This window comes from Salmo trutta, chromosome 21 (assembly GCF_901001165.1).
Source record: "Salmo trutta chromosome 21, fSalTru1.1, whole genome shotgun sequence".
Taxonomy (NCBI): Eukaryota; Metazoa; Chordata; class Actinopteri; order Salmoniformes; family Salmonidae; genus Salmo; species Salmo trutta.
The window spans coordinates 34907134-34931001 of NC_042977.1; the positions used below are offsets into that span (position 1 = coordinate 34907134).

The window sequence follows — 23868 nt, forward strand, 5'->3', positions numbered from 1 at the left end:
TTCTGTCTATAAGGCTATATAGGCTATAATCACTCAAATACAAGACAACATGATACTATTTCAGATTTACATCAGAAATGTATACTATTTTCTGTCTGTCTGCTTTAAGCAATCCACCTTGTGGGGGCAGCCCTCCCTTTGAAAGTGGTGTCTTTTGGTTTCTCCCAAGATGATGTTCCAGATCCCTTTAAAATCTCCTGACTGCTACCTCTGCGCGATGAAGTTTGGAGCGGCGCCGACAAGGCCATACTGACAGACGTGGCTGGAAATGACTATTTTTTTTGCAGAACACTTTCTGTGAGTAAATGTATTTAACCAATTACGAGTTTGTCGCAAATTATATTCTCCGAAATTGGACTAATGGACAATCCTGCTACTGGCTGTCTAATCTGAAATTGGCCGCATATGTTCCTAAAACGACTCGCCATTATGATCCTTTCACTCTGGTGCAAGTAAAAGTTGTATTTCTCACGCATCGCAAGACAGGGAAAGATACCTCACAACAAGACGGTTTGCAATATAAACGTTTGGAACGGGATGTTTTATCCCTCTGAAGTCATATTCTACATCGAAATGGATCAGGCACCTCCAGGTATTTGTTGGATCTGTAATCATTATGCATATTATCATATTAATCATCACTTCCAACGATGATAGAACGTTGACATTTGGCCAGTTGTGCACACACAGGTGTCTGTGCTGGTACATTATTGTGTGTCCTCTCTATGGGCTTTGCCCAGACATGCAAAGTGCAATTCGCTGCTTGCCAATTACGTAATACTTTTCTCGTGGACTTGCTTGAAGCGGTGGTTTTGCTCTTTGTCTTGCTTCGTGTTACTAAAGAGATATATCAAAATTAAACATGATATTTTTGGTCGTAGGTTGGTGAAATACTCTGTATCGTATTATTATGTTATAACGCATTTTACCAGCGCGTGAACAATGTTGAGTGGAGAAGAAATTCCGCATGAAACGACTGCTTTGTTCCCCTTTCTCCTCTAGTCTACTGTAGCCGACCATATTTAATTCGTACGCAAGCACTGAAAGCCTACCAACTTGTCGCATGATTTATTTTCAAACTACAAATTCACGTGTAGCCTATCCTACTTGATGTGATATTGTAATAGTTTAGAATATATCACATCGTGTGATATCTTTCATTTAGTAGTCTCTATAAGCGATTACAGTGAATGACATGGTGCATTGGGCTGGTTTGTGTCAAAGAGAGGGACAATTCCCTGTATTGCATGAACTGAAATACCTAATTAATGTACCTTTATATGTGCTTTTATAAACTCTATTCCTTATAATACGGTATTTGTGTATTAGCCCCTAGGCTACTTTACATCATGACACAACCTCCAGAGTGATGGGCACAGTCACACATACACACACGTACACACCACACATACATACAGTTGAAGTCGGAAGTTTACATCAACCACTCCACAAATTTCTTGTTAACAAACTATAGTTTTGGCAAGTTGGTTAGGGCATCTACTTTGTGCATGACACAAGTCATTTTTCCAACAATTGTTTACAGACAGATTATTTCACTTATAATTCACTGTTTCACAATTCCAGTGGGTCAGAAGTTTACATACACTAAGTTGACTGTGCCTTTAAACAGCTTGGAAAATTCCAGAAAATGATGTCATGGCTTTAGAAGCTTCTGATAGGCTAATTGACATAATTTGAGTCAATTGGAGGAGTACCTGTGGATGTATTTCAAGGCCTACCTTCAAACTCAGTGCCTCTTTGCTTGACATCATGGGAAAATCAAAAGAAATCAGCCAAGAAGTCAGAAGTTTACATACACCTTAGCCAAATACATTTAAACTACGTTTTTTTTTTTTTACAATTCCTGGCATTTAATCCTAGTACAAATTCCCTGATTTAGGTCAGTTAGGATCCCCACTTTCATTTAAGAATGTGAAATGTCAGAATAACAGTAGAGAATTATTTATTTCAGCTTTTATTTTTTTCATCACATTCCCAGTGGGTCAGAAGTTTACATACACTCAATTAGTATTTGGTAGCATTGCCTTTAAATTGTTTAACTTGGGTCAAACGTTTCGGGTAGCCTTCCACAAGCTTCCCACAATAAGTTGGGTGAATTTTGGCCCATTCCTCCTGACAGAGCTGGGGTAACTGAGTCCGGTTTGTAGGCCTCCTTGCTCTCACACGCTTTTTCAGTCCTGCCCACACATTTTCTATAGGATTGAGGTCAGGGCTTTGTGATGGCCACTCCAATACCTTGACTGTTGTCCTTAAGCCATTTTGCCACAACTTTGGAAGTATGCTTGGGGTCATTGTCCATGTGGAAGACCCATTTGCGACCAAGCTTTAACTTCCTGACTGTTGTCTTGAGATGTTGCCTCAATATATCCACATAATGTTCCATCCTCATGATGCCATCTATTTTGTGAAGTGCACCAGTCCCTCCTGCAGCAAAGCACCCCCACAATATGATGCTGCCACGCCCGTGCATCACAGTTGGGATGGTGTTCTTCGGCTTGCAAGCATCCCCCTTTTTCCTCCGAACATAACAATGGTCATTATGGCCAAACAGTTCTATTTTTGTTTCATCAGACCAGAGGACATTTCTCCAAAAAGTATGATCTTTGTCCCCATGTGCAGTTGCAAACCATAGTCTGGCTTTTTTATGGCGGTTTTGGAGCAGTGGCTTCTTCCTTGCTGAGTGGCCTTTCAGGTTATGTCGATATAGGACTCGTTTTACTGTGGATATATATACTTTTGTACCTGTTTCCTCCAGCATCTTCACAAGGTCCTTTGCTGTTGTTCTGGGATTGATTGCACTTTTTGCACCAAAGTGCGTTCATCTCTAGGAGACAGAACGTGTCTCCTTCCTGAGCGGTATGACGTCTGCGTGGTCCCATGGTGTTTATACTTGCATACTATTGTTTGTACAGATGAACGTGAACCTTCAGGTGTTTGGAAATTGCTCCCAAGGATGAACCAGACTTGTGGATGTCTACCATTTTTTTCTGAGGTCTTGGCTGATTTATTTAGATTTTCCCATGATGTCAAGCAAAGAGTTTGAAGGTAGGCCTTGAAGTACATCCACAGGTACACCTCCAATTGACTCAAATTATGGCAATTAGCCTATCAGAAGCTTCTAAAGCCATGACATCATTTTCTGGAATTTTCCAAGCTGTTTAAAGGCACAGTCAACTTAGTGTATGTACACTTCTGACCCACTGGAATTGTGATACAGTGAATTATAAGTGAAATAATCTGTCTGTAAACAATTGTTGGAAAAATTACTTGTGTCATGCACAAAGTGGATGTCCTAACCAACTTGCCAAAACAAATAATTTGTTAACAGGAAATTTGTGGAGTGGTTGAAAACAAGTTTTAATGACTCCAACCTAAGTGTTTGTAAACTTCTGACTTCAACTGTACATGCATACATACATGCATGCATGCATGCATACAGTAGGTGTGCAGGGTGAATTTTGCTGAGTCTAGTAGGAATCCAGGGTTTCAGCTTCTGCTGCCTGTCTGCCATAGTGCTTTTGCACCTGTCTTGTGCTTATTTTACAGTTGTTAAAAAAAGAGAGAGCGGAGGAAGGCATTTCCTCTTGACTGAAGTTATGTGCAATTCTGCTACAGGTTCCTGAAAGGCACTACTGTCCTGTAGTGAAACATATCGCCTTTCTCCTCTTGATGTGGTGTTCTCCCCCCATCCCCAACCCCCTCTTGTCATTTTTGGAGAGATCCAGACGTTTTTTGTTGTTTTTAGTTTTAAAATGTATTTGGAAAAGTTAAAGCTGCAATATGTAACTTTTCACATATAAATGTGATTCTCTACACTATACTTGCTTGTTTTGTCTCATAAACGGAAAATAGGGGAACTATTGGAATTTTTGCAACCGGGATATAGCAGAGCGATTTCTGCATAGTGCACCTTTAAGAGAGTTTAGAAAGTCTGAAAAATGTAATTGTTTTATATATGATCATAACTTTAGAATCCTCCCTGAAGATGGATGGTTTATGGTTTTGGGCGGTTGCAGTTTGGACACTGGACAAGCAGGGGATGTAAAATGTACCCCACTCAAAGTTTGTCTTACATTTGCACTTTACTGACAGACCAGTGAACATGGGCAGAATTTGCAGCATTTACATTTGCTTTAGCTTCATTGTTGGTTTTTCTGACCTGTTGAAAAATATGTAAAATCTATTTCCCCTGCAAGAAAAAAAATATTAAAAGCATACTGGAGTTAGCCGGCTTTGTGTGTGTGAACCTACCCTCTTTTTCACTGACTGATCTTGTCCTCCATCTTTGTTTCAGAGCATGTGGCAGTCTGGCATGTTGTCAGTCCTGATATGGTCGATCTGGGCCATTAGGACAGAAACTGTTATCAGCTGGGGACATGCCTAGACTTGTCTGGAGATTTGACAGTGTCTGGAGAGAGTGTGTGTGTATGGGGGGGTTGAATAGAGATGCACCCCCCCCCCCCCCCCCCCCCCACTTGTGCTGAAACAGCTTTTTCTTACAAACTGTCATCCTGATCTGATCTCTTTTTCTTTCAGCTCTCCCTCCCAGGTCAGCCAAACCCATTACCTCCTTCATGAACGACAACTGCCCAAGGGAAGCCCCAGTATATCCCCTGCAGGATGCCGAGTGGTACTGGGGAGACATTTCCAGGGAGGAAGTCAACGAGAAGCTCCGCGACACACCTGATGGTTCCTTCCTGGTTCGTGACGCTTCCACTAAGACACAAGGAGACTTCACGCTGACGCTGAGAAAAGACGGGCACAGCAAGCTGATTAAGATTTACCACCGTGAGGGGAAGTATGGCTTTTCAGAGCCCCTGACCTTCTGCTCTGTAGTGGAGCTCATCTGGCACTACCAGCACCATCCTCTGGTGGAATACAACGCTGTACTGGACGTCATGCTCACACACCCCGTGTCCCGCTTCCAACAGGTAGGCAATAGGCACCTCTCATCCATCTGCTGTTTCAAGACGGTCTTCAAAGAATGCAATAGAGTTGAGTTGACATTTGTCAGGGAAGGAAATTTGCCTTTGGTTTTGTAACTAAGTTGAAGACAATCATCATACACAGACAACAAGTTTATGTCTGCTGGACCAGCCGTGAGTTTCATAAATGTATTAAATATGTATGTCTGTATCCAGGATGAGCAGGTGAAAGTGGACAGTGTTGATGTGGCCGGGAGGAAGCTACAGGAGTACCACAGTCAGTACCAGGAGAAGAGTCAACAGTTTGACTGTCTGTACGAGGCCTACACTAAAACCTCACAGGAGATCCAGATGAAGAGAACTGCGATAGAGGCCTTTAACGAGACCATGCTGATCTTCGAGGAGCAGTGTCTCGAGCAGGAGCGTTATGGGGAGGAGTGTGAGAGGAGCATTCGATCCAAGGGAACAGAGAAGGACTTGGAGAGGTGAGTCTGGTAACTAGTCTGGTTGCATCTTGGTCTATCTCACATGGAATGTGAGACGTATGCTCATAGTGTGGATAGATGGATGTCTTTTTATTGTTTCCTCCCTCTGACTTGCATGCAGCTGTGGTTCAGCTCAGGCCAGTGGCACTACCCCTGACCCTTCTTTTGACCCCTCATGACCTTTGCTCCCCAGATTCCTGATGAACTATGAGAAGCTAAAGTCTCGGCTGGGGGAGATCTATGACAGTAAGGTCCATCTAGAACAGGACCTGAGGACCCAGGTCCAGGACTACAGAGAGACAGATAGGAGGATCAACAGCCTCAGGCCTGACCTCATAGAGCTACGCAACATCAGAGACGAGTACCTCAAGTACATTACAATACTTCTATTTTATTCTATTCTATTAAAGTCACTGTTAATGAAAAGTAGCTTTTTTCAAACACTTGGCACAGACATTCATTTGTTGTCTCTTTGCTTTTCAGTTGGCTGAATTACGAAGGTGTGCAACAGAAACGCATTAACGATTGGCTGGGGTTCCAAGACAATAGCAGTGACAAGTAAGTATTTCACATTATAGACCTAAATTGTTATAATACTTCTTAATTGTATTTAGTTGTGCTAAGAAATGCTTGTAGTGCTTATAACTGTTTAGAACTTATTCAATACTAATGTATAAATAGTATGCACACTACTTACTTATCATTTACGATTCTTATCAATTATTGTTAAATGTTCTTTCTGGTGTGTGCAGCACCTACGTGTTGAAGGGCGAGAGTGAGAGACTGGCGCACCATGACGAGGGGAGCTGGTTCGTGGGCGAGCTAAGCAGGACGCAGGCTGAGGAGATGCTGATGGACAAACCCACCGGAACCTTCCTGATCCGCGAGAGCAGCAAGCAGGGTTGCTACGCCTGCTCCGTAGTGTGAGTGTCCTCTTCCTGTGAAAAAATAACAATATGTAAATGGTCATGAAGGAAAGTAGACTAGGAAGAATATGGGAATACTGCTACACTGTTTTATAAGCTCTTGTTAAGTTACTTCACTGTGGTCCATGTTCCCAAGGCTACACTGGTACTAACCTATATTTTTATTTTGTATCCTTTCAGTGTTAATGTAGAAGTGAAGCACTGCATGATTTATAGCACGCCACGTGGCTATGGCTTCGCTGAGCCCTACGACCTCCACTGCTCTCTGAAGGAGCTCGTTCTGCACTACCGCCTCAACTCCCTGGCACAGCACAACCAGGCTCTGGACGTCCGGCTGGAGCACCCTGTCCACGTCACTCCTGTCTCGTCAGCCTTGGCACACACAGCCACAGAGGACTGCCTGCTACAACAGACGGAGGAACACCACCTTCTACAGACTCAAACTAAACTACCCGCTGGACTCCCTGCAGCCGCTCCGGAGATGTAGATTAGTCAGCTGTGGGGCGTGTTTGCGTACTGTAGCATCCTACAAGGATTACTTTAGGGTGGACATGTTTGCGTACTGTAGCAACTTGAGGGCGGACGTGCTTGCGTAGTACTGTAGCGATCCTACGAGGACTACTGGAGGACGGACGTGTTTGCGTACTGTAGCTATCCTACGAGGACTACTTTAGGGCGGACATGTTTGCGTACTGTAGCTATCCTTTGAGGACTACTTTTAGGGCAGACGTGTTTGCGTACTGTAGCTATCCTACGAGGACTACTTTAGGGCGGACGTGTTTGCGTACTGTAGCTATCCTACGAGGACTACTTGAGGGCGGACGTGTTTGCGTGCTGAAGCAACTTGAGGGCAGACGTGCTTGCGTACTGAAGCTATCCTACGAGGACTACTTGAGGGCGGACGTGTTTGCGTGCTGAAGCAACTTGAGGGCAGACGTGCTTGCGTACTGAAGCTATCCTACGAGGACTACTTTAGGGCGGACGTGTTTGCGTACTGAAGCTATCCTACGAGGACTACTGGAGGGTGTTCTTTTCTCGAAGAATAATGTGTGAAATTTGCACTAGGATGATTCCAACGGATTGGTGAATGTAATTTCACTTAATTGGAACTTTGACCGGAACTTGAATGTCAGCTAGGACTTTGTTTTTTTATAAGATTCTGTTTGCTATTTGTTTTTTTGTACCCATTTTTCACCTTTTCTTTCATGGGATTTTATTTGTTTTAGTGGGCCTGGTCATCCGGGAGATGACTGACTACATATACTACGTCACAATATGTCAGGTGCTGTTTTTTATTTGGACTTCTAGGGTCCCATTTTGACAACACAAGTACTGGTGCTAATGTAAAATGAGACTGTAATACACCCAATACCTTGGAATTTAGAATTTATTTGAAAACATTTTAATTGTTGTGATGTCCATGCACAGAAGATCATAAAAGTGGATTTAGAATATAATGGTACAGAAAAACAAGATGGCTAACTCAGTGGCGTAGCTAGCTGTGGTATACAGACCAAACATGTTCTGGGTATTTCAGTACATAGTCATGCAAATATAGGAACTTATGTGGCGCATCTTGATAATAGCGCTGTTTTTTTTGGGGGGACAAAATATAACCCAGTTACCAGTTGATATGTACTGTATGTAGCATAAACAATTTTCTGGATATCCTTAGAATGACATTTTCCATATTGTATCCAATAACCAAAGCACTTGCTATTAGTGATAAAGTATATATTCCGACCAGAAAATTACATTTATGGTGATAGCGGAAAACACACCACACGTGCTTGATCAAAACATAAATTGAAGTACTGTATATTATATTCTGTTATTCAAAGTATAAGCTTTTTGTATTTTTTGATATTATATATTTTCTGAAATATGCCACAGAAGATGAAAGCTTGAGGAAAGTGCAATCCAACAGTATTTGTAATTTTAGAAATTCATTATTATAATTATGGGGGGTCATCAGCTTTTGCCACAGAAATGCACTAACTTTTAATTGGTGGCGTTATTCATCTGATGACGTGACCTTTTAAGAACATTGTGTGAACTGCCAGAGATGCGGAAGTGTACATTCTGTCTCTATTACTTGAACTGTGGCATTGCTCAATAAGAGCGATTTAATATTTCCTCATGACATGTAGGCCTACATAGCTTAAGAGGAAAATAATACATTTTGCTCTTGGCACATATGTCAAGTTTGAGGACAAAAGACACTCTGTATTGAGATACTGTAAAACGTTTGTGGTTGGGTTGATGGAGGGTGTTTTAGTCATTCTTAAAAACTAGACAGGAGCATTGAGGAAACTCCTGGGGTGACTTTAAGCAATGTGAGATTCTCTTTTTTCTTGCTGAAGACAATAAACTGATGAGGGTTTTGTTGAAGTTGTGTTGTCCTTGTTCCACTTCTTCCAAGTGTGTGTTAATGCAACCAATCAATTACAATATATATCTTATTAAGACATCACTATGCCTTTAAATTTTGCTGCCAATCCTACACACGAGGCAGGAGTGAAATCTCTCACCCGAGCAGTTGCTTATGGACAGATCATCCCCCCAGCCTCAGGACATCCTTTCACCTCTATAAAATCCTGGTGTGATGAGAGTGATTGAGAAGGGACATAGGGACATAACACATGAGTCAATCAGAGACAGAGAGAGAAAAAACATGGCGACATGGGTCAAATGAGAAAGAAGGGATGAGGGTTTCCATTAGATAAGATAGCCACAAAGTCAGATTCTACAAAAAAGATCTTTGGTGTTAATTTAAGGTTAGGGTTAGGAATAAGGTTAGAAGGGTGGTTAAATGTAGGGTTAGGGTTAGGAATAAGGTTAGAAGGGTGGTTAAATTTAGGGTTAAGGTTAGGAATCAGGTTAGAAGGGTGGTTAAATTTAGGGTTAAGGTTAGGGTTAGGAATAAGGTTAGAAGGGTGGTTAAATTTAGGGTTAAGGTTAGGGTTAGGAATAAGCTTAGAAGGGTGGTTAAATTTTGGGTTAGGGATAGGTTTAAAGTCAAATTTGAAAGCTGTGAAGTTCAACTTTTTGGGAGAAGACAAAATTCGCATAGAAATGTGATAGATCTTTCATTCTCATTGAAAGCAAGTTTAAGAAGCCAACCTGGTCTCAAAGCATGTAAATCCAAGATACCCCATTTAATATATGTTACGTTTGGTATGGTTACATAAGACAGATGGTTACTTGAGGCAAAAATGACGGACAACCTTAACATTTTCGCTAATTAGCAACTTTTAAACTACTTACTACTTTTTAGCTACTTTGCAACTACTTAGCATGTTAGCTAGCCCTTCCCCTAACCTAACCTTAACCCGTTTAGCTAACCCTTCCCTTAACCCTAAGCCTTTAACCTACCTAACTCCTACCTAACCTTAACCCCTAGCCTAGCTAACGTTAACGAGCTAAAGTAACTAACGTTAGCCACCTAGCTAGAATTTGTAACATATCATACGTTTTGCAAATTCGTAAACATTTTGTACGTTTTGCAAATTAGTAAAGATATTGTATATTTTGTAAATTAGTAACATAACGTAACATAATCACTCAAAATGAGTGATGGAAATGTATACATACCATACGAAACGTAACATATCATACTAAATGGAGTATCACGGATATACGTACAGAATAATCCGAAATGCTCTGAGACCAGGTTGAAGAAGCAGTAGATCTGTTCTATGTTCATTATTTCTATGCTCTCTGGTTTTGCATACCGGTTTAAAACAGCTGAAAATACTATATTTTTGGTTATCGAAAAGCAATTTCACAGTGGTTTAGATGGTACAATGATTCTCTACACTATAATTGCTTGTTTTGTCACATAAACTGAAGTTTATGTGGCAAACTATTACAATTTTAGCAACCAGGAAATGGAGGAGCAATTGTTGCATAGTGCATATTTAAGAAGAGAAATTGTAGAAATGGGCAGGGTTTAGAGAGTGGACAGGACAGCCTGCTTGGCGGGAAGGATGGACCAGATGCAGTGGAGTCAGGACAGCCTGTATGTTCTCACTGCAACCGTGCCAGCCACCATGAGCTGCTGCTGACTCACTACCAGGGTGTGTGTGTGTCTGCGTGTCAGTGTGTTCCTGATTATAAAGTGGACAGAAGGCAAAGCATCACGAGACAGATTACACGAGACAGATTGCACAGGTTAATTTTGCACTGCAACACTGAGTGACAGAATGACAGCTCCGATTACACCTCCAATTTAGCCCTTAATTTTCATCCCAACTTCACTTTATCAGTTTGAGCCTAATAATCGATGCTACCTGGTTTGAACTCTCTGACTGACTTGACCTGAAACTGTCTTCCCGCCATAACCCTCATCTCTTTCCCTCATGGCAATATTTGCACATTTGCATTCTTCCATTGATAATCCACTTACTGTTTAATTTATTTTTGCAATCCCTTGCTTTCTTACTATCACCATCCCCCCTTCGAAATAACTTCAGAGCAAGGAGGGCTTGAGGAGAATGAATTACCTTTGTAGTAACACCTAAAATACTGTTTCCACTAGTTACTACAGTCACAAAGTAAAAATGGTCTATATCGTAAAAAATAATGAAAACAAAAATGTGCTTTTTGGTTTTAAATTAAGGTTAGGGTTAGGCATAAGGTTAGCAGTGTGGTTCATGTTAGGTTTAAAATCAAATTTTGAGCCGAGGAATATAAGAAATAGGCGGGGTTTATGACTTTGTGGTTTTGGTAACTAGTGACAACCCTAAACTACACCGTCAAACATGCTCTCAGGCATTGGCAATTGAGCCAATGACGGCCCTCTTCCCTCTGTCTCTGTCTGCCTCTCCGGTTCCACACCAACCTGGTCCACCAATGAAACGGCGAACTGATCTCTGACTGGCAGCCAATCAGCAGCCAGTTGCTATGTTGGAGGCAGACTGTAGCCCAGTGACTGACACTGGTGATTCTTTCCTTTCACCAGCATATATTCACTTGGATGGTTTGTGGAAGGCATGAAAAAATGTGGTTAGTTATGTATACATTGTCTGTTTTGTAATACTGCAGAATCTTGAAAGTCCCCAACATTAAACAAAAATTGTCCTAACTGCTTCATGACATCCAGTCAATGCTCACACAATTACAAAGAATAGGGCTATCCTCGTTATACAATTTGTTTTAATGTCATTTCAACCCAGTAAAAATCGTATTTTATTAACTGTAATTTTATTATATACATGCTTGCTTAGATTTTTACTTGTCTTATCAATTTTATCCAGGCCTGCTGTGTATTTTATCACTACTGTGCACACATTGTTCCATTGCTGAACCGTTCTTGTCGCCAGTGTTGACTGAATCATTTATCCTATTTATTTGGTATTATAAACTGGGTTGTTTGAGGCCTGAATGCTGATTGGCTGACAGACGTGGTTTATCAGACCATATACCACGGGTAGACAAAACATGTATTTTTACTGCTCTAATTACATTAGTAACCAGTTTATAATAGCAATAAGGCACCTCTGGGGTTTGTAGTATATTTCCAATGACTTGACCTGAAACTGGCACTCCGCGTTGTGTCGTGCTTAGAAGGGCCCTTAGCCGTGCTATATTGGACATATACCACACAACCTTGGGCCTTATTGCTTAATTATAAACAAGGTAGTTTGGGTCCTGGATGCGGATTGGCTGAAAGCTGTGGGGTATGACACAAAATTACTTGTTTACTGTTCTAATTACGTTGGTGACCAGTTTATAATAGCAATAAGGCAACTCTGGGATTTGTGTTATATGGGGTTGCATCGTGCCTAAGAACAACCCTTAGCCAAGGTATATTGGCTATGTACCACACCTCCTCGGGCCTTATTGCTTAATTATATTAGTCAAGTGACTGTCTATCCCAGGGCATTACTACCTCAGGGATCTAATTTATTTATAAACAAAATCTATAAGCAAATAATTAACTGTTTATAGACTACTTAGAATCCCTTCTGCTGGTTCAGCAGGGGTAGTAGGCTACTACCTCCTGCTGACTGACCGCCCTATGCTTGCTAACAAACCATCCAGGGGGATTCTAATCCAGCAAATAAGATCTGTAGGAGCTAGTTTGGCAGCCAGGGGATCCATCTTTCACACACTGTCCTCCTCTAAATAAACCTCATAACCCTTCTTCACTCACCCTCATCATATAATTATATTAATTCATGTATTTATTTATCCAGGAAAATCCTCTTACAATTGCCACAGTTTACCCGGAAGTCCTCTTTTCCATCCCAGTTACTCTCACGAGTCTCACCAGATCAGTTTGAGTCCACTTGCACCGAGTATGACCTCTGATTTAACTACGGAACCCAATTGGCCCGGGCCCCCTCATAATCCTCATAAAATTATCTCACCTCTGTCTGTGAACAAGAACCTCCGTCCACCTCGACAGTCAACCGTGTAAAGGTGTTCAGCTCTGAAAGATTAATATGGCTGGCCACTGGACTGACACAGGGCCAGTGTCACTTGGATGTGGCCTGGGATTGGAAACCATTAGCTACATGCAGATGGCTGGAGGGCCGCTGGGGACTAATCACGGAGGAATTAGAGCTGGAAGTGTAAGGATGGCAAGGTCAGCCAGGAGGAGTAAGAGGATATAAGACCTTTAGTCAGGCGAAGATACTCTACTGATGATATCCCCCACAAGGCCACAGAACGGACTGCATTTGATATTAGGGAGATACACGAGATACAAAACCTCACTGAATGGATATCAGGTGTACCCTGCACCTGAATGGATATCAGGTGTACCCTGCACCTGAATGGATATCAGGTGTACCCTGCACCTGAATGGATATCAGGTGTACCCTGCACCTGAATGGATATCAGGTGTACACTGCACCTGAATGGATATCAGGTGTACCCTGCACCTGAATGGATATCAGGTGTACCCTGCACCTGAATGGATATCAGGTGTACCCTGCACCTGAATGGATATCAGATGTACCCTTCTGCCCTGCATCTTAGAGACGGCTGCCCTATGTCCATAGAGTCATTGAACACTGGTCACTTTAATAATTTTTAAATACTGTTTTACCCACTTTATATGTATAAATTGTATCATGGCTCATCCTATATAACTACTGCTGTACATACCTTTTCTATTCTAATACTGTCCATACTTTCTATATTCCCTATTCTGGACCGGAAGCTAATTTCCTGCAATTCTGTCCATTTTGCCATGGAGTTTTGTACTGTGCATTTAAATACTGTATTTGCGACATAGCTCATTCTAATATTTGTACTACTGTACAGTACATTGCATTTTAGTTACACTGTTAATACACACCGTATACTGGATTCTTGACATAGCTCACTCTAATATATCTACTGCTGTGCATATCATTCTTGTGTAAATTAATTTGCTGTATATACGTGTAGATTGCATTTGGATTACTGTTACAGTGCTATTTGAATTGTTAATTGAATTTGTTCCGCCATTTCTTGATTTAATTTATAATTTCAAAACATTTGACATTTTGTTAGGAGCTAGTAACATAAGCATTTCACTGCACCTGCTATAACATCTGCTAAACTTTGTACGCAACCAATACACTTTGACTTGATTTATAGATTCAATTTATAAAGGGCTAACTAGTGAAGAAGAAGAGGGATTTGAAGATCTTCTTTAAATCGCATTAGCTAATTGAACCAAGTTCTTGATTGTCTTGATTAATTGACCTTTTTAACCTTAAGGTTAAAGAGGAACAGGTTTCAGACACCGTGAACAGGGTTCCAGACAATCAAATCATCCAAATGTCCCAAAAATGAAAGAAGTAATGGGTTGGTGGGCTAGAAATGTCCACCCTGTGTCTGTCAGGCCAAAGAAAGTCTATTTAACGACAGTCAATAGGTTCAGGTTCAAAAAGTAAATTGAATGAATTCACTTTCCGTACAGTAGCCTATGTTCTACAAAACCCATTAACAAGCTTGTTATAGGCTTACTGTCCTGATTCTGCTCTAATTGACATATCTGATTAGCCAGTTGTTTCACACAGTTAATGGCCATAATGTTAATAGCTTAAGCACTAAGCAGGGGCTACAGGCAAGTGTGCAGTAAGTGCATGTAGGGGCCATGTAAAGCCTCAAAACCGTCTGATCTCGCAAGCTTACATGAATGGTTCACAACCAATAGCGCAGCGGAAATCAGTCTGGTGGATTATATACAAGGCTAGGGTCCATGACCTCTTAAACCCTATTTAAAAAATGTTAACACTCACTGTGTGCCCTGTCATTTAACAATCAACAGCACTGTGGGCAAATTATAACCAAACTACAGAAAAGATAAAGATATTGCAAACTATGGGCCATGTCTTGCTTTTCCTTGACCAAGTGCTACATGCAGAATTATAGAAATAATAATCATGTGGTTGTAACTCAATGACTGTGGCCTTCATTTTGGTAGGCACGCAGGCAGCAATGCAGGCCTTTGGTCCCAACCCTGGTTATTTTTTGCATGTGCTTCACTTGCACGCTAAGGGCAATGATGCCATCTACTGGTGTTGACTTCATTATACGTTTGGTATTTGCTTAGTTAGCCCTAGTATTCCATCCACTCAAGACCGTACAGTCGATCCAGAAAAAAGATTGACAGATCTGTTTGCGGAAGTTGCCTGCTGGAAATGAACTAACTGGAAAACTTAATGTGGACTAGCAAGCAACTGTGCAGGTTGGTGTATTATATTTCCTTTGTGTAGACAAGGTTCCATTTGAACATTTTCGATTATTGTCGTGATTTAACTTTCAAATAATAAAATGGTCTGACCCTATCTGTCACATAATTTAGCAGGCGCTAACGTTAGCTAGCTAACGTTAGCTGCAGGTATGTTTGCTTACCAACCAACTGATCTCTAGGGCGACGGTACACTAGTAGCCAGACTAGTGGGACACAGCAATCCATCTGATGATGCAGCTATACTTTTTATACCGTGAACTAAATTAACATTATTGTAAATCCATCTTGGTCTGGTTGCTAGTAAGTGAGGTGAACTAACTTCATTCTTTTTGTCTCCTAGATTTAGCTAGCGACCACAGAGCAAAGTCACAGATCAATGGTGGATGAAATGCTGTGTTTTATAGCAAATATGTTGTCATGAGCAGGTTGTACAGTTTCAACTAGTCCAGATGGTGGTGGTGATATAAAAACAAGGGACCTTTTTGATAACTGATACATGAACAGTTATATAATACATCACTTGAACTCAATAGAGGAAAGAATTCATCCCCCTCTATTTCTTGTTCTCACAAACACAGTTGAAGACAAAAGCAACAGACAGAACACCAGCATCAAATATTTGGCACTTTTTATCATAATGATGTTATTTTGTATTGTAACGTTACACCAACTTGTTACATTCTCAAATGTAACATAACATACTGTGTCATCTTTCATGTTTCTCATGCTCTTCTGCCTAGAGTCAGATGATGTGTCCACTTGAAGAGTCCTGCACCATGAAGCAGCAGTAAGGGTAGACTGTGTCTGTGACACCGCCCCTGTCTCTTTCCCTCCCTGTCACTGAGCCACCATGTCCTCTGTGACGTTTCCACCTCGCTCCCCACCTGGGAGCAGTGGCTGTGGCAGCGGTGACATACCTGCAACTAGTGTGACGACCCAGTCCGCTGAGCAGGCTCTGTTTGCATCGGACCGCTACGCCCGACTCATCCTGGCCCAGATGAACAAGATGCGCCTCCGGACAGATTTCTGTGACGTAAGGCTGCGGCTGGGAGGCCGTGTGTTCAGTGTCCACAAGCTGGTCCTGGCTGCCAGCAGCCCCTACTTCTCCGCACTCTTCTCTGGGGGGATGAGCGAGGCAGACAAGGAAGAGGTCCAGATCCTGGGGGTGGAGGCACCAGTGTTTGAGGTCCTGCTGGAGTTCATATACACAGGTTCGCCCTGTCAGGAAATGTACCATTTACTGAGTGTGTAGTGTACAGTAGTGTGTTCATACAAAGAACAGTAAGTAATACATGATACAGATTTCTTTGTGTTTCTTTGAACTGAACCCGTCCAGGTATGATTAACGTGACGGTGGAGAACATGCAGGAGCTGATGGTGGCAGCAGACATGCTGCAGCTGAGTGAGGTGGTGTCTATCTGTGGAGAGTTCCTCAAGGGCCACATGGACCCGTCCAACTGTGTGGGGGTATACCAGTTCCTTGAGCAGATCGCCTGCATGGACATGCTGGCGTTCACTGAGAACTACATCCAGGTCCACTTTCTGGAGGTGCTACGCATGGTCTCTTTCTTCCTCCATCTCTGTCTATCTGTCTTCAGATTCTCTCTTCCCTCCTTTCCTCTCTGAGGCTCTTTTCTCCTTTCATCTCATTCTAATCTGCTGAGGGTGTGTAACCTGTTACCACTGACATCAAAAAACAAAATCACATTCAAAACATCTGACCTTTAGGTGTGTGTGTCGGACGAGTTCTGGGGCCTGTCCAAGGGCCAGCTGGTGAAGCTGCTGCGCAGCGAGGAGCTGCGAATCGAGGATGAGTACCAGGTGTTCACGGCGGCCATGGACTGGGTCCTACAGGACGTGACCAAGAGGAAGAAGCATGTGGTGGAGGTGCTGGACCCAGTCAGGTTCCCCCTGCTCTCCCCACAGAGACTCTTCAAGTACATCGAAGGTTAGATGGAAAGATGTTTCCTCCTGATTTGTCAGGAAGGAATGTCCTTATTTCTCCTGATTTATCAAGAACTGATTTTCTTAGATCCTTTTTTATTCCTCACACCATTAAAATGTACTTATCCCCAAACCAGTATCTTTCCCCCTGATTTTTATTGTTGTGCTGCTAATCGATGACATCATATAATTTCTCCTTGTAGGCATTTCTGACTTCAGCCTGCGGGTGGCGCTGCAGACACTGCTGAGGGAATACACAGAGGTCAGCAAGTCTCCCAAAGAGAATAAGATGTACAGCCTGTTACAGCCAGCCAAGATGAGGCCAAGGAGAAAGGCCAGGAAATACCTCTATGCCATAGGTAGGTAAACCTCAGTTCAGCACATGGCCACCTTTATATGTTGACGAAAACAGAACTGGGGTGGCCATTTTTGTTGTAGCATCTTCAGTGTAAACTCAACAGATTATATGAGTACCAGTTCGATCCAAATTGAATTATTCCATTTCATGAAGTGATCCAGGCTGTTGCGTCACGGTTGGTTTCCCCTGTCTCAGGAGGCTACACTCGACTGCAGGGCGGCCGTTGGAGTGACAGCCGGGCCCTGAGCTGCGTGGAACGCTTTGACTCATTCAGCCAGTACTGGACCACCGTGTCCTCCCTGCACCAGGCCCGTAGCGGGCTGGGAGTGGCTGTGCTGGAGGGCATGATCTATGTCGTGGGAGGTGAGACTCTCATTCTATTTATTTAGGATAGTCAGATATTACTGAGTGGACTGAGTCCTGTCTGTGTGGTTCTGTGTTTGTTTGTGCAGAGAACATGCCATGTGTTTCAACATGTGTCTTCCTCAGGGCAATACAGTTATGTTTCTAGTATTCTGTTTCTTGTCATTTCCCAGGGGAGAAGGACTCCATGATATTTGACTGCACAGAGAGATACGACCCGGTGACTAAGCAGTGGGCAGCTGTGGCCTCTCTCAACTTCCCTCGATGTGGTGTCGGGGTCTGCCCATGTCATGGGGCTCTCTACGCACTGGGTAAACTAACGAAGCCAAGGCCTTGATTGGGAATACATGCTTAATTTTTTCCCTCCTTGAAGTCATCACAGATCTAACATGATTGGACAGGTGAAAGCAAGGTTTCCACTGCATAGCTTTCACCAAAACAGTCATGTCAGATCAGTTATTTTTTTAAAAGAAGGGAATGAAGAAATGAGTGTCTAAGAGTCTTTCACTTGGGTCTATGGGATAAGGTATTAATACCATGTCTCCTCACCATGTCTCCTTCCTGCAGGTGGTTGGGTTGGATCAGAGATAGGGAAAACAATGGAGCGCTACGACCCGACAGAGAATAAGTGGGAGATCATTGGAAGCATGGCAGTGCCTCGGTATTACTTTGGATGCTGCGAGTTACAGGGTAATTCAATTCATACATAACAACAATACATAAAACATTTACAACAGAATATACTGTATCAATATAATTGCTTCCGCTGTCTCAATGACGGAATTTTTCTGAATGGCCGCTGATCATTCCCATCTCCCCTATGTCTAGGCTTCATCTATGTGATCGGGGGGATCAGTGATGAGGGGATGGAGCTGCGTTCTGCGGAGGTGTACGACCCCATCTCCCGGCGCTGGAGTGCCCTGCCCGTCATGGTGACCCGGCGGGCCTACGTGGGCGTGGCCTGCCTCAACAACTGCATCTACGCTGTGGGGGGCTGGAACGAGGCACTGGGCTCCCTGGAGACGGTGGAGAAATACTGCCCTGAAGAGGTGAGGGAGTTATGGTGGATTTATACAGTGCATTCGGAAAGTATTCAAACCCTGTTCCCTTTTCCACATTTTGTTACGTTAGCCTTATTGTAAAATAATGAGAAAGCGAGAATAGGTTTTTAGACATTTTTGCAAATGTATAAAAAAAATACAAAACAAACCTTATTGACATAAGTATTCAGACCCTTTGCTATGAGCTCAGATGCATCCTGTTTCCATTGATCATCCTTGAGATATTTCTACAACTTGAATGGAGTCCACCTGTGGTAAATTCAATTGATTGGACATGATTTGGAAAGGCACACACCTGTCTATATAAGGTCCCACAGTCGACAGTGCATGTCAGAGCAAAAACCAAGCCATGAGGTCGAAGGAATTGTCCGTAAAGCTCAGAGACAGGATTGTAGAGGCACAGCTCTGGGGAAGGGTACCAAAACATTTCTGCAGCATTGACGGTCCCCAAGAACATAGTGGCCTCCATCATTCTTAAATGGAAGAAGTTTGGAATCACCAAGACTCTTCCTAGAGCTGGCCGCCTGTCCAAACTGAGCAATCAGGGGAGAAGGGCCATGGTCAGGGAGGTGACCAAGAACCTGATGGTCACTCTGACAGAGCTCCAGAGTTCCTCTGGAGATCGGAGAACCTTACAGATAGACAACTATCTCTGCAGCACTCTACCAATCTACTCCTCAGTAAAATGCACATGACAGCCCACTTGGAGTTTGCCAAAAGGCACCTAAAGACCCTCAGACCATGAGAAACAAGATTCTCTGATCTAAAGAAACCAAGATTTAACTATTTGGCCTGAATGCCAAGCGTCACATCTGGAAGAAACCTGGCACCATCCCTGCGGTGATGGCATAATGGGGGCAGCATCACGCTGTGGGGATGACTTTAAGTGGCAGGGACTGGAAGACTAGTCAGGATCGAGGGAAAGATGAACGGAGCAAAGTACAGAGAGATCCTTTATGAAAACCTGCTCCAGAGCTCTCAGGACCTCAGACTGGGGCGAAGGTTCACCTTCCAACAGGACAACGACCCTAAGCACACAGCCAAGACAATGCAGGAGTGACTTTGGGACAAGTCTCTGAATGTCCTTGAGTGGCCCAGCCAGAGCCCGGACTTGAACCTGATCGAACATCTCTGGAGACCTGAAAATAGCTGTGCAGCAACGCTCCCCATCCGACCTGACAGGGTTTGAGAGGATCTGCAGCCTTCCCTGTAGCTCAGTTGGTAGAGCGTGGTGTTTGCAACACCAGGGTTGTGGGTTCGATTCCCACGGGGGGCCAGCACAGAAACAAACAAAAAAAAGTATGATTTGTATGCATTCACTACTGTAAGTTGCTCTGGATAAGAGCGTCTGCTAAATGACTAAAATGTAAAATGTAAGAATGGGAGACCCCCCCCCAAATACAGGTGTGCCAAGCTTGTAGCATCATACCCAAGAAGACTCTAGTCTGTAATCACTGCCAGAGGTGCTTCAGCAAAGTACTGAGAAAACATGTAAATGTATTATTTTTTTAAATTGCAAACATTGTCATTATGGAGGGGCGGGCAATTTAATCAATTTTAGAAAAAGGCTGCAACCTTACAAAATGTGTAAAAAGTCAAGGGATCTGAATACTTTCCGAATGCACTGTAAATACAGCATTGTTTAAAAAGCCACACATTGTCACCATAGCTCATCATAGCTTTATGTACAGTTGAAGTCAGAAGTTTACATACACGTATGTTGGAGTCATTAAAAGTAGTTTTTTAACCACTCCACATATTTCTTATTAACAATAGTTTTGGCAAGTCGGTTACGACATCTACTTTGTGCATGACACAAGTCATTTTTCCAACAATTGTTTACAGACAGATTATTTCACTTATAATTCACTGTATCACAATTCCAGTGGGTCAGAAGTTTACATACACTAAGTTGACTGTGCCTTTAAACAGCTTGGAAAATTCCAGAAAATGATATCATGGCTTTAGAAGCTTCTGATAGGCTAATTGACATAATTTGAGTTAATTGGAGGTGTACCTGTGGATGTATTTCAAGGCATACCTTCAAACTCAGTGCCTCTTCGCTTGACATCATGGGAAAATCAAAAGAAATCAGCCAAGACCTCAGAAAAGAAATTGGAGACCTCCACAAGTCTGGTTCATCTTTGGGAGCAATTTCCAAACGCCTGAAGGTACCACGTTCATCTGTACAAACAATAGTACGCAAGTATAAACACCATGGGACCACGCAGCCGTCATACCGCTCAGGAAGGAGACACGTTGTGTCTCCTAGAGATGAACGTACTTTGATGCAAAAAGTGCAAATCAATCCCAGAACAACAGCAAAGGACCTTGTGAAGATGCTGGAGGAAACAGGTACAAAAGTATCTATATCCACAGTAAAACAAGTCCTATAATCGACAACCTGAAAGGTCGCTCAGCAAGGAAGAAGCCACAGCTCCAAAACCGCCATAAGAAAGCTAGACTACGGTTTGAAACTGCACATGGGGACAAAGATCGTACTTTTTGGAGAAATGTCCTCTGATCTGATTAAACAAAAATAGAACTGTTTGGCCATATTGACCATCGTTATGTTTGGAGGAAAAAGGGGGAGTCTTGCAAGCCGAAGAACACCATCCCAACCGTGAAGCACGGGCGTGGCAGCATCATGTTGTGGGTGTGCTTTGCTGCAGGAGGGACTGGTGCATTTCACAAAGTAGATGGCATCATGAGGCAGGAAAATTATGTGGATATATTGAAGCAACATCAAGACATCAGTCAGGAGGTTAAAGCTTGGTCGCAAATGGGTCTTCCAAATGGACAATGACCCCAAGCATACTTCCAAAGTTGTGGCAAAATGGCTTAAGGACAACAAAGTCAAGGTATTGGAGTGGCCATCACAAAGCACTGACCTCAATCTTTTGTGTGCAGAACTGAAAAAGCGCGTGTGAGCAAGGAGGCCTACAAACCAGACTCAGTAACTCTGTCAGGAGGAATGGACCAAAATTCACCTAACTTCTTGTGGAAGGCTACCCGTAATGTTTGACCCAAGTTAAACAATTTAAAGACAATGTTACCAAATACTACTTGACTGTATGTAAACTTCTGACCCACTGGGAATGTGATGAAAGAAATAAAAGCTGAAATAAATCATTCTCTCTACTATTATTCTGCCATTTCACATTCTTAGGATCACCACTTTATTTTAACTGACCTGAAACAGGGAATTTTTACTAGGATTAAATGTCAGGAATTGTGAAAAACTGAGTTTAAATGTACTTGACTAAGGTGTATATAAACTTCCGACTTCAACTGTAGATGGAAACACTACAACGCCTCTGATTTCCCTCAGACGGTCTCTCTCAACTCTGTATCCATTACTCCTTCCCTCTAAAAGGAGAAATGGGTGGAGGTGGCCCCCATGGCAGTGGCGAGGGCCGGGGTGTCCGTGTCAGCCGTTAATGGACTGCTGTACGCCGTGGGGGGACGGGCCTCCAGCAGAGACTTCTCGGCCCCCGTGACGGTGGACTCTGTGGAGATTTACGACCCCCACCTGGACACCTGGACGGAGATTGGCAACATGATCACCAGTCGCTGTGACGGGGGCGTGGCCGTGCTCTGAGATTGAGCCCTAGTAGAACCAAGGGAGGTGGTTCGGTGAACCACGAAACCTGATGAGTAGCTGTTTTCTTTTTTTCTGGAACAAACCTCATTCTCAGACGAGAATACGGTTTTATGTCTGGTACCGTGAGATTACATGATGAGTAACTTTGCCTGAGATCTGGATACTTGAGTTAGCTACAGAGCTATAAATGCCAAAATGGCTTTAGCTTAGGGGCAATTCCATGGTATCAGAAGACTCAGATTTTTCACTTTAAAAATGTATGCCAAACAAATCAAATCAAATTGTATTTGTCACATGCGCCAAATACAACAGGTGTAGACCTTAGTGAAATGCTTACTTACAAGCCCTTAACCAACAATGACGTTTTAAGAAAATACCTATAAAAAAAGTGAGATAAGAATAACAAATAATTAAAGAGCAGCAGTAAATAACAATAGCGTGGCTATATACAGGGCATACAGGTACAGAGTCAATGTACGGGGGCACCGATGTCAAGGTAATTGAGGTAATATGTACAGTTATTAAAGTGACTATGCATAGATAGAGTAGCAGCAGCGTGGGAGGGGACAATGCAAATAGTCTTGGTAGCTGTTCAGGAGTCTTATGACTTGGGGGTAGAAGCTATTTAGGAGCCTCTTGGACCTAGACTTGGTGCTCCGGTACCGCTTTCCGTGCGATAGCAAAGAGAACAGTCTATGACTAGGGTGGCTGGATTCTTTGACAATTTTTAGGGCCTTCCTCTGACACCGCCTAGTATAGAGGTCCTGGATGGCAGGAAGCTTGGCCCCAGTGATGTACTGGGCCGTATGCACTACCCTCTGTAGTGCCTTGCGGTCGGAGGCCGAGCAGTTGCCATAGCAGGCAGTGATGCAACCCGTCAGGATGCTCTCGATGGTGCAGCTGTAAAACCTTTTGAGGATCTGAGAACCCATGCCAAATCTTTTCAGTCTCCTGAGGGAAATAGGTTTTGTCGTGCCCTCTTCACGACTATCTTGGTGTGCTTGAACCATGTTAGTTTGTTGGTGATGTGGACGCCAAGGAACTTGAAGCTCTCAACCTGCTCCACTACAGCCCCGTCGATGAGAATGCTTGGTCCTCCTTTTCCTGTAATCCACAATCATCTCCTTTGTCTTGATCACGTTGAGGGAGAGGTTGTTGTCCTTGCACCACACGGTCAGGTCTCTGACCTCCTCCTTATAGGCTGTCTCATCGTTGTCGGTGATCTGGCCTACCACTGTTGTCATCAGCAAACTTAATGATGGTGTTGGAGTCGTGCCTGGCCGTGCAGTCATGAGTGAATAAAAAACATATTTCTAAGTTTAACAAACCATAGAACTCTATGCACAACTAGTACTTTGAACAATTTACACAGTAAAAAAAAATATAAATTTACTAGAAAAACTGTGCAGATGCAAAGTTTCGTAACAGAATTACAGTAAAATCTCCCACAGTTTTATTCTGTACCAAACTTTAACGGCACAGTTCT

The 23868-nt window shown here is 42.8% G+C and overlaps 2 protein-coding genes across 4 annotated transcripts; both read left to right on the forward strand.

The window, feature by feature from the left end:
• The first annotated feature begins 211 nt into the window (after positions 1-211).
• Positions 212-8748, forward strand: LOC115157257 (phosphatidylinositol 3-kinase regulatory subunit gamma). 2 transcript variants are annotated; one of them, XM_029705350.1, is made up of 7 exons: positions 212-297; positions 4558-4952; positions 5163-5431; positions 5625-5801; positions 5915-5989; positions 6184-6354; positions 6538-8748. In XM_029705350.1, the coding sequence occupies exons 2-7, from the start codon at positions 4596-4598 to the stop codon at positions 6842-6844; spliced, it is 1356 nt and encodes a 451-aa protein (XP_029561210.1). In that variant the 5' UTR covers positions 212-297; positions 4558-4595; the 3' UTR covers positions 6845-8748. The 2 variants fall into 2 exon arrangements, with proteins under 2 accessions (XP_029561210.1, XP_029561209.1); XM_029705349.1 differs by having other exon boundaries at positions 214-592.
• Positions 8749-14957: 6209 nt separating this feature from the next.
• ipp (intracisternal A particle-promoted polypeptide) lies at positions 14958-22686 on the forward strand. Of its 2 annotated transcripts, XM_029705352.1 has the most exons (10): positions 14958-15046; positions 15795-16263; positions 16389-16600; positions 16781-17000; positions 17200-17355; positions 17550-17717; positions 17891-18028; positions 18285-18407; positions 18546-18766; positions 22155-22686. In XM_029705352.1, the coding sequence occupies exons 2-10, from the start codon at positions 15903-15905 to the stop codon at positions 22377-22379; spliced, it is 1824 nt and encodes a 607-aa protein (XP_029561212.1). In that variant the 5' UTR covers positions 14958-15046; positions 15795-15902; the 3' UTR covers positions 22380-22686. The 2 variants fall into 2 exon arrangements, with proteins under 2 accessions (XP_029561212.1, XP_029561211.1); XM_029705351.1 differs by having other exon boundaries at positions 14966-16263.
• Positions 22687-23868: the final 1182 nt, after the last annotated feature.